This window comes from Hevea brasiliensis, chromosome 7 (assembly GCF_030052815.1).
Source record: "Hevea brasiliensis isolate MT/VB/25A 57/8 chromosome 7, ASM3005281v1, whole genome shotgun sequence".
Classification (NCBI taxonomy): domain Eukaryota; kingdom Viridiplantae; phylum Streptophyta; class Magnoliopsida; order Malpighiales; family Euphorbiaceae; genus Hevea; species Hevea brasiliensis.
The window spans coordinates 105,045,884-105,057,507 of NC_079499.1; the positions used below are offsets into that span (position 1 = coordinate 105,045,884).

General features: G+C 30.2%; 2 protein-coding genes across 2 annotated transcripts; both read left to right on the top strand.

The window, feature by feature from the left end:
• Positions 1-2,475: 2,475 nt before the first annotated feature.
• LOC110644296 (ABC transporter G family member 5) lies at positions 2,476-4,771 on the top strand. Its single transcript, XM_021796995.2, has one exon. The coding sequence runs from the start codon at positions 2,712-2,714 to the stop codon at positions 4,590-4,592; it is 1,881 nt and encodes a 626-aa protein (XP_021652687.2). The 5' UTR covers positions 2,476-2,711; the 3' UTR covers positions 4,593-4,771.
• A 692-nt stretch (positions 4,772-5,463) lies between these two features.
• On the top strand, positions 5,464-11,532 carry LOC110644292 (pentatricopeptide repeat-containing protein At2g21090). The gene is made up of 2 exons (XM_058149501.1): positions 5,464-7,407; positions 10,276-11,532. Exons 1-2 carry the CDS (start codon positions 5,676-5,678, stop codon positions 11,145-11,147), a joined length of 2,604 nt encoding a protein of 867 aa, XP_058005484.1. The 5' UTR covers positions 5,464-5,675; the 3' UTR covers positions 11,148-11,532.
• Positions 11,533-11,624: the final 92 nt, after the last annotated feature.

Genomic DNA, 11,624 nt, shown 5'->3' on the forward strand with positions numbered 1-11,624 from the left:
TGTTCCAACCTGTCCTCATTTCCTCATATTACATTATTTAACAATATATGTCTATTGATTGAGTGCTTTTTTTTTAGAATTTAAAATTTTATTTAATAATAAAAATAATACAATGATATTAGACATGCTTTTCACATTTATTATAAAATTACAAGTTAATTTTTTTTTTTCAAAAAATCTATTTTCAGAACTTAAATATATATGAAAGATCTCATTTATTATAATTATAGTTTTATTTTATTAAAGAACACTCAAATGTTTTTCTTTTTTTTAAATTGCACTTAGTATGCAAATATAATGAGTTTAATAATTATTATATTTATAGAAAAAATAAATTAAATATAATTTCACTTTAAAAGATAGTTTAAGACGAGAAAGTTTGCTCAAATCTTATATATAATATAAATATTTTTTTTCAAATCAATGTGGGATAATAATATTAAATATTTATATCGAGATTTGTATAAAATCAATTAAAATATGTATAATAAATACATGAATTTATATATAAATACTTAATCTAATAATTATTTAACTCATTCTTATATAAGATCCAATTTATAATAGTCAAAATAATAATATATATATATATATATATATATATATATATATATATATATATATATATAAATATATTAAACTGATATAAAAAAATGTTCTTAAAATTACTTGAGAAAAAAGAATTTAATTTTATTGTGTGTGAACTAATATGAAAAAATTTTAAATGTAAATAAAAAATAGCTTTTATAATTATTTAATTTTTATTTATTTGATTCTAATTAAAATTCAAAGCTTTAAAATTTTAGAGACTATTAACATTATAGTTTGTGTAAAATAATGTGTGTTTACACAAAAAAAAATTTGGGTTATTAATTATTTTATGATTAGAATTAATTAAAATTAATTTTTTTTAAATTTATTTAATTAACTTCTTTGTATTGATTAAATTATAACGCCTAAATATTATTTATTAGTCAATAATTATTATTATTACTAGATAGTTAATTTATCCTTTATTTTTTATTGTTAATTTTTAATTTTTAATTATTATATTTATTTTTTAAAGCCTTATATTTAATTTATAAAGAGTTCATATTTATTTTTAAAGCAATTAAGTCAATTTCTTTCCATTTCTTCAATTATAAGATTAACAAAATTACTTACAATAAAATCAATTCCTTCAATTATCTGCATTAAAAAGTAATAAAATAATTTAAGTGATTACTGAATATATAATACTTTGATAAAATTTAAGCTGTTTAACAATTGATTATAGTCCTATTTGACTTTGAATTTTAGGGTCTGAAATTACTTTTCTGAGTAAAAGTATCATTTTATATGCTGTTAAAAAAAAGTTAAAAAAAATTATTTTATTATTTTAGTCTTATAATTAAAACTGGTTAAATTTAATTTTTAATTATTTTTTAATATTCTCTAATTAATATATTAAAAAAATAATTTTTTTAATTATAATTTCAACAGTAATACCAAATAGACCCTATTTTTATATCAAACAATAAAATAAAATAAAAACAAAAGTTTCAGCTGGTCATTTGCTAATAACAAGTTAATTATCTAATTAGAGGACAAAAAGCAAGGCTACTCTTAACTGGAATTTACCTGTTTTATCTTGGTAGATGACCACCAGGGATTCCAATTGAATTGCATTAATTATATATAAAAGGAAATAATTAATTAAATTAATTTAATGTAATTACTTTGAAAAATAAAATTTAATTTCGGTACATGAAAATCGATCTAAAAATATTTATAACTATAAATATAAAAAATAAAATAAAATTCATCAACGAAGAAAGAAATTTTTAGTTATAAAGAAATTATGTATAAAATATAAAATTTGATTATTTTAAATAAAAAAATAAAATTAATAATTTATAAGATAGATTACTAAAAATATAAAATATAATTAGAAAACCATGAGGATAAGGTGGAAGAGAAGTCACGGGCTAAAATAAACAAAGGTGTGCAGCAAAAGTTGGAAAGAGCTGGAGATTGGTGGAGTCCACACAGGCCCTTATTGACCACACAGCTGGCAGTTCACGGGTGCCTACTGCTACCTTTCTTTAATTAAAAATATATTTTTTTATTTATTATTTATTATATATACTTATTATAATTGTAATACATAAATGAAAACTTTAAACTAATTCTTTTGAATTAAAATTTTAGATATTATTTCAATATAGGTCAATAATTTGTATTTTATTTAAATATAAAACAATAAATTAAAATTGAAAACGATAAAAAGAAAAAGGGGAAAAAATGAAGAATTTCTATATGAATTTTCAGCCACATAAAAGATTCATTCACATGTCATCATTTTGGCTCAATTTCAACCATTAATTTGCTCCCTTTTAGTTCAAAGGTCACGTCAAGACTAGGCCCTACTTGTGCGAGAACTGGATTTCGTGTATGAATTTCCCACTTAATTCCATTTAAATGGATCGATTTCAATGTTATTGAGAGAGAAATTAGAGGAAAAACTAAAATCTGCTAAATATTGATTTCTTGATTTTACAATTTTTGAATTTGATTTCTTGATTATACAGCTGACGACAAAACAGCAGCAACTGTGCTTTCTTTATTAGTAAAGAGAGTATGCTAATGGTTGGAGTGGGTGGTCTTGAGAGAGAAGGTAGCTAGACGAGCCAGAAGCCACCCAAAAACCATTGAAAAATAAGGCTTCTTCAATGAAGAAACAAGGCTGTGAGATTGAAGCTAGAGGGATCACCTTCAAGATTTCCACCCAGAAAAGAAACTACCCTTTTAAAATCTTCAATGAAGATCAACAAATTAATCAGGAACTCAAACCAAATCTTGCAGAAAAGCATCTTCTTAATGGCGTTAATTGCAAAGCAAAGCCATCGGAAATCCTTGCCATTGTTGGTCCAAGTGGAGCTGGAAAATCATCCTTGCTTGAAGTCCTCGCCGGAAAACTTACCCCACAAAATGGTTCCATTCTTGTCAACCAAAATCCTGTCGACAAGGCTCAGTTCAAGAAGATATCAGGCTATGTCACACAGAGAGACACACTTTTTCCTCTACTCACAGTGGAGGAAACCCTTATGTTTAGTGCCAAGCTGCGTCTGAGGCTTCCTGAAGAACAACTGATATCAAGGGTTAAGTCCTTGGTCCAAGAACTTGGCCTGGAGCATGTAGCCATGACTCGTGTGGGTGACGAAAGGGTTCGTGGGATTTCCGGCGGAGAAAGGCGTCGAGTTTCGATTGGAGTTGATGTCATACATGACCCTAAAGTTCTAATTCTTGATGAGCCAACCTCTGGTCTTGATAGTACTTCTGCTTTACAGATTATTGGCATGCTTAAGGTTATGGCGGAAACAAGGGGTAGAACCATAATATTAAGCATTCACCAGCCTGGGTTTCGCATTGTGAAGCTGTTCAATTCAATACTTTTGATGGCTAATGGGTCGGTTTTACATCATGGAACGGTGGATCAGCTTGGAGTTCATTTGAGGACAATGGGGATGCAGCTTCCTCTTCATGTTAATGTTGTTGAATTCGCTATCGAATCCATTGAAGCCATTCAGCAGCAGCAGCCAGAAAGTACTCCGGTATCGACAGCCCAACAGCAGATCAAGAAAGCAGAGGAAGGTGATAGTAGAAGTGGCAAGTTCACTCTTCAACAGCTCTTTCAGCAATCTAAAGTTGTCGACGAGGAAATTATCAATGCTGGGATTGATTTTCCTCGCGGATTTGCAAATTCCAGGTTTCAGGAGACTGTAATTCTCACTCATAGATTCTCCAAGAACATTTTTCGAACCAAGGAGCTCTTTGCATGCAGGACAATTCAAATGTTGATATCTGGGCTTGTTTTGGGTTCCATCTTTTCCAATGTTAAAGATGATTTGACAGGAGCAGAAGAAAGGGTAGGCCTATTTGCTTTTACATTAACATTCTTACTCTCTTGCACAACAGAGGCTCTGCCAATCTTCTTGCAAGAAAGGGAAATTCTAATGAAGGAGACCTCTTGTGGGAGCTACAGAGTCTCATCCTATGCAGTGGCTAACGGGCTTGTTTACTTGCCATTCCTACTGATTCTAGCCATATTATTCTCTATCCCATTATATTGGCTGGTGGGTCTAAATCCAAATTTCACAGCATTCATCCACTTCCTGCTCTTAATCTGGTTGATTCTCTACACTGCAAATTCAGTTGTGGTATGCATCAGTGCTCTAGTACCAAATTTCATTGTTGGAAATTCAGTGATATCAGGGGTGATGGGATCTTTCTTTTTGTTCTCTGGCTACTTCATCTCCAAGCATGGGATTCCAAACTACTGGATGTTCATGCATTATATATCACTTTTCAAGTACCCATTTGAAGGATTCTTGATAAACGAGTTCTCAAGATCAGGGAAATGCTTGGAATACATGTTTGGAACATGCATGGTTAGAGGAGAAGATGTGCTAAAAGAAGAAGGATATGGAGAGGAAAGTAGGTGGAGAAACGTGGTGGTAATGGTGTGCTTCATCTTTGTTTACAGGTTTATTTCTTATGCGATTCTAAGATGTAGATGCTCTGTCACAAGTCTCAAGGCTTCTCTGGTTTGATGAATCAGACTGTTTGCTCTCTATAATCTCTCCCTTTCACGAGAGTTCACAAGATGGTTCACATGTTTTTGGAATTTACTTAAGATAGCAGCCAAAAATAAATATATGTCAGATAATAAAAAAACAAATGTAATATATTTTATGAACAATGGAACATCATCCATGTCTCTCTTTTCCTATTTTATTTTAATATTTTTCATTTCTAATTTTTCAAAAAATAAGAAATTAAGAAAATTCTCCTTATTGATAAAAAAAAATTGATATATATATTACCGTAAGAGTCATTATAATTAATAATTATAACGAAACTGTTATATATATATATTAATTTTTTATTTCATTAATTAATTTTGTTAACAAAGATGAAAAATTGGTTAATAAGATATAAATTTTAATTGAATTATCATTTATTGTTTAGAGAGTGTTTTATTTGATCTATAAATTGATTAAACCTATTTATAAATAAAAATTATAAATAAATTAATATTTAATTTAACTTATAAATTAAAAAAATTACTTAAAATAAGTAAGAAGTTAAAAGTAAAATATCTCTTACTTATAATTTATTCACTTATATTAAAATTATATTTTAATTAAATAAAAAACTATACTATCATAATAATTTTTAAAATATAAATACTATTTTCATTTTAACAACTATAATATTAAGTGATATTTACTTTTTGGTCATGTTTATAAATTAAATTATTTTTAAATATTTTTTAATTAAATATTTAAATTATTTAATAGTTAATTTTAAATAATTTTATTAAATAGTTAATTATTTATTTTTAAATAAATTTATAAATTAAAAATTATATTTTAAATTAAAAATTAAAAATTAAAAATAAATAGTTAAGGCAAACTGTTAAGTTTCAAAAGCGGTATGAGAAAGGGTTAAATTTTCTTCAACTTCAACGAGCGGTTTGTTCATCTCGGGCCAATGGTGAAGCTCAACTGGGCCACTTTTCATCTGGCTGGAAAAGGCCAGATTGGTTGGTGTTGAACAAGAGCAGCCATAGAAAACTATAAAGAGAGTAATGTCTCTTGTTAATCCTCCATGCAATTATCAACCCCACCTTCATGATTCCTATGGACATAGTTAGTTCTGGTGATAAGATTACATCCCTCATTTCCATATGTATCACAACCAGAAACCTCAAGATTGGCACGGCCGTTCACTCTTATCTCATCAAAACAGCACTCACCATTATTCCCTTTTTCTCCAACCGTTTGATAGATATGTACTCCAAGTGCAATGAAATCGAAAGTGCCCAGAAAGCTTTCGGTGACATCCCTATTAAGAACAATCGTTCTTGGAATACTTTGATTACTGCTTACTCGCAAGTGGGTTTGTTCGAGAAAGCCCGCCAATTATTTGATAAAATCCCTGAACCAAATATTGTTGGCTATAATTCATTGATTTCAGGATTGTTTCATCATGGGTTTTATTCAGAATCGATAAATGTCTTTAAAAGAATGCAAAAGGATTGTACTTGTTTATGTTTAGACGAGTTTACGGTGGTAAGTGTAGTTGGTTCTTGTGCTTCTTTAGGTGTGTTAGGATTGTTGCGTCAAGTGCATGGAGCAGCAATACTTATTGGTTTGGAGTTAAACAGGATAGTTTACAATGCTTTGATTGATGCTTATGGGAAATGTGGTAAACCCGAAACATCTTATTGTATATTTACTCAAATGCTTGAAAGGGATGTCGTGTCATGGACTTCAATGGTTGGAGCATATGCTCGGGCGTCTAGTATGGATGATGCTTTTCAGATTTTCATGGAAATGCCAGTTAAGAACACAGTTTCTTGGACTAGTTTGATAGCTGGTTTTGCACAAAATGGGCACAGCTATAAAGTTTTGGAACTTTTTGGACGAATGCTTGAAGAGGGTATCCAGCCTAATGCTTTTACCTTTGTCACTGTTTTAAGTGCTTGTGCAGATCTTGCTCTTATTGAAAAAGGCAAACAGATCCATGGACACATCATTAGAAGAAGCAGTAGAAGTGATTTTTTTAACATATACATACTCAATGCATTAATTGACATGTATTGCAAGTGTGGAGAGATGAAATCATCCAAGACATTGTTTGACAGGATGCCAGAAAAGGATATTGTGTCTTGGAACTCATTGATAACAGGGCTTGCTCAAAATGGGCATGCAGAGGAATCACTCCACACATTTAGGAAGATGATAGAAGCAAACACAATGCCCAATCATGTCACATTTCTTGGGGTGTTATTCGCTTGTAGTCACACAGGTTTAGTTCATGAAGGACTCAAGAATCTTGATATGATGGAGAAGGATTATGGTGTATACCCAAAATCAGAGCACTATTCAGTATTGATTGATTTGTTAGGGAGGAAAAATAGGCTGAAGGAGGCAATGGAATTAATTGAGTCAGCACCTAATGGATCAGATCATGTTGGGATGTGGGGCGCACTTTTGGGGGCTTGTCGGGTCCATGGGAACTTGGATCTTGCTAGGTGTGCAGCAGAAGTTTTGTTTGAGTTGGAACCAACAAATGCTGCAAGATATACCATGTTATCAAATATTTATGTTGCAGCTGATAGATGGATTGATGCCCATATAGTGAGAAGGGTCATGGAGGAGAGAGGATTGAGGAAAGAGGCAGCTCAAAGTTGGATTGAGGTGGGAAATTCAATACATGAATTTGTGGCCAGAGCCAGGGTCCATCATCAGATAGAGGAGATAAATGAAGTGATTTCTCAGCTGGTCGGTCACATGAAGGAAGCTGGATATCAACCCTGCACCTCGGATTCTTATTTTCTTGCTGAAGTTGGTGATGTGTCATGAGGTCATTGAGTTGGTGTTCCATTAAAATTACAAGTCTGAAAAGAGAGGGAATAGAGCATATTCTCAGCCCCCGAGTTCAAGCTGCTTACTTTGTGAACTAAATCCATAGCTTCAGTGAAGAAAATTAACAAGATGATAAATATGGAGCCGGTGTGAGATATGTTGATTGAAGTTTCTGCTGGCATCACCTTCGACGACCATCTCAAACTAACACATCTAGAGTGCAATCAGAAATTCTCAGTCACCAGATTTCAGTAATCAGCATAGCTTCTAAATCCTAGCTCAGAATGATATTTTGAAGTCGTACCAACCTCGCATCTGTTTCACATGTTTGACTTCCAATCTGAAGGCCTTCTTGGTAGTGTGGGATATTCTAGACAAGCTTCAAGTATTCTTCTAAAGTCGCAGAAATTATCTACAAAAGTCACATTTTCACCATGTATTGCTGCTTTGAATTGTGGACGTCTCAGTCTCGTGAAGATCATTACTGCGATGGAAATTGAGTGCCCATTGAACAGATAGGTAGTTGAAGATTACCAAATTCTGTGTCTGCACACATGACATCCTCTGATATGATAGTTCTGCTATGTGATTCCTCACAATTGACAGAATACATAAATTCTCTCTTAGAAAAAAAAAAAAAAATCTTTCATCTTTTATTTGATTTATTATACCCTTGATTTTTTATTTTCATCCGTTACACCCTTAGATTTTTAGGTATAATTTTTAAAATCTATTGATAAAGAATGATTAAATATATCACTTATATCCACAGCTCTGGTAGATAAAAAAAATTAAACAAGTCCTTGTACAAAGGTAAAATAAGTTTAAAATCAAGTTTTGAAATAAATGAGGACAGAATTTTTTAATTTGGAAAAAAAATTAAAATATTATTTTTTAAATAATAAAATATTAAAATAATAATTTTAATGTTAAATAATTTTTATTTTTTTTTTAATTTTTTAATTTTATTTTAATTTAAAATAATAAATAATTTTTAAAATTTAAAATAAAAATAATATTTTTATTAAATGAAGATTTATTTAATCTTTAATTAGAAAGTATAAAAATTTATTTTACTTAAAATTTTGAACTTATTTTCACCTCTAATAAAGTATAGAGAATTATTTTTTGTTTTCTTTGTAAAAGTAAGGATCCCTTAGGTTGTATGTTAATTTGGTCTCAATACCAAATGGGTGGATTCTATGTACTGTGCTCTTTTTCAATCCAACTTAGCATAACTGCTCAAACTAAAATTTCAAACTGATGAAGGATCTTGTTGATATTAGTGTTAAAATTATTATTAAAAAAATTATTTTTTTTAAATATATTAATTAAAAAATATTAAAAAATAATTTAAAATTAAATTTAATAAAATTTAATTATAAAAATATTAAAATAATAAAATATTTTTTTTAATTTACTTTTTTAATGGTATCTAAAATAATATTTTTATTAAAAAAAATAAAAAAGACACTATGTCTGGGTCCATAATAATAATAATAATAATAATAATAATAATAATAAAACTCAAACTCATTATATTTTGAAGCATTTACCTTAGCTCAAATTGAAATTTAATTGAAACAGTCAAGATTTGAATTTTTAACCTTTCAGTTTAAAAGGCTTTCATTTCATTTTATTTGATGTTACCATTTGAATTTTTTTTTTTTTAATATTCATACGTGATATTTTCTATAAAAAAAAAATTAATATGTTAACTACTAATTATTTTTTATTAAATTATAATTTTTTATACAACTATTATTACCTTCCAAAGCATTATTAGTATGATTTTTATATTAATTTTCAATTTTTTAAAAATTACTTTCATATTTTTACTTTAGTGTTCAATAATTATTTTAAACAAATAACAATATAAATTCTATAATATATTATACATTCAAACTCTAAATTCTATTTAACACATTTTACCACTCTTATCATATATAAATTTCACTTAAATTCTCATGAGAAATTTTTTTCATTAAAAAAATTATGAAATAAAAAGTTTAATCTTATAAAAATTAATAAAAATAAAATAAGAGTAATTAATAATAAAGTTAAAATATTATTTTCTTTTTATATATTAAAATTAAAAATAAAAATAATTTATATATTAAAATTATTAATCCCTAATTTATAGGTAAAGCATGCAATTATCTTTTAAAGTTTTTTTTTTTTCTCAAATATATATACACATGTATATTCAATGGTTCAGTGACAGGACACCTCATTTAATAAAATTATAATAATTTTATTAAAATATACTAATTCATATAAATTACCTACACGCACTGTCCACAGTCAACGTCAAATTCTAAAAGACCAACCCTCCACGCATCTTCAAAGTCTTTGCTCCTCTACCCTTAGCGCAGGATATACTTTGAATTCTGTGGGGGGATGCTGTCCCTCAATTCAACTCATCAAATCTTTCTTTTTTCAAATCGTGAAAATCATTTTCAAGAAAAAAAAAAAGTCGCCTCTGATAGAGAAAGGAGACTAGAACGCCATTTTATTTTGGAAACACCAGATGGCAAAGACAGTGAAGAAAGAGAACCAATGCACAAGGAGCTCCATGAATCTACAAGCACTAGAAATTGAGATGGTCCACTTATTGGCTATTGCCAATAGAGTCATGGCAAATTTTCCCAAGAAAGATTTGAATAAGACACATGGAGAAAAATGGCAAAATTGGACCATTTACTTGTCATCCCATATGAGACGGCAATGACTTTTGAGTTCCATCTACATAACTCGTGGGGAGAAAAATGACAACTAAAAAAAGACTATCATTGTTGCTTTTATGGACATGTTGATCTCAGAACTCTAAACATTTCTTGGCATCCTCTCCTCTAAAAAGCTATGCTTGATCACTGCAACCAGATTTTCTCTTTTAATCCAGACTATCAAATGAGCAGCAATTATGATAGGCAGGCAGATGAAGAATTCGATTTCTGGGGTGGTGGTGATGCTCGGTATTATGAGAATTTCAGTGGTGAAATGGAGTTTCGAGGGCATTTCGAGGAAGAGTTGGATGATTATTCAGTAGGGTTATGGAAAAGAAGTACATCAAGATATGTTAGAAATGAAACCTCCCGTTTGCTCCCCCACAACCATCGTTACAGTAATATTTCATTGACCTCGCAATCACAAGCCATTGCAGAAGCTAGGAAGGAGCTCATGGAGAGGATTCATGACATGCCAGAGTCTAGTTACGAGCTCTCTTTGAAGGATATTGTTGATGAGCAGCTCACTCTGAATAAGGTGAATAAGGAGAATGCAACTGAAAGGACTAGTTTTCATTTCAACACTGCTGAGACTCAAACCAAGAAACAGAGAAAGAGAAAACCAAAGAATACTGATAAGTCGGGGCAGATTTCAAGGAGTAAAAGTATGGAAAAAGAAAATTTCATGATCAAGATGTTCGTACCTACTTCTCTCTGTTGGAAGAAGAAAGTGAAAGGAGGAAATGGTTCCAAAGTTTCTCCAAAGCCATCGTTTCAGGGATCTGAGAATCAAGCAGATAAGGAGTGGAGCATAAAAAAGTTGATGGCTGGAGGAGATAGTAAAAGAAGCAATAGAACTAACAGCAGCAGCACTAGCACAAGCACAGGCAGTAGAAACAGTAGCTTAAACCGGTACTTTATTCTCTTAAATTTCACCTTTTTTTTCGAATTCTTTCATTTTGTTTCTCCTGGTAAAGCAATTGATTATAGAATCCTGATTCATTGAAACTTGTTGAATCATTCGGCAGTTTCTCCCCGGGCTGCTGGCCTTTCTTCTGCACCAAGAAAATAAAAAACAAGAGACATAGAGGATGCGTCTTCTGATTGAGCACAAAGATTGCTTTCATGACAGCACCACCAGAAGCTTTGCACAGGAAATGGCACAAGCAACAAAAATTAACAAAAGGATCAATTTTGGTAGACGTGTGATAAATTTCCTCAGAAAAACTCCCGTGGAAACAGAATTTTGATGGCATCCACCTTCCTATGGATGAAAACAGTTTTGTAGGCAGCAGCTAAAACCTCATGAGCAGACAATCTGTATAAATGCATTGTTCTTTAATATCTCTCATGTCGATTGGGGAAACGAAGACAAACATCCAGCTTTTTTATTTCCTGTTTTCCATTTCTAGCTGCTTTTTGGGTATTTCATCTGTTTCTAACATTATTCCTTTCCAGCCAAATGTAACAAGAAAAAAGCCAA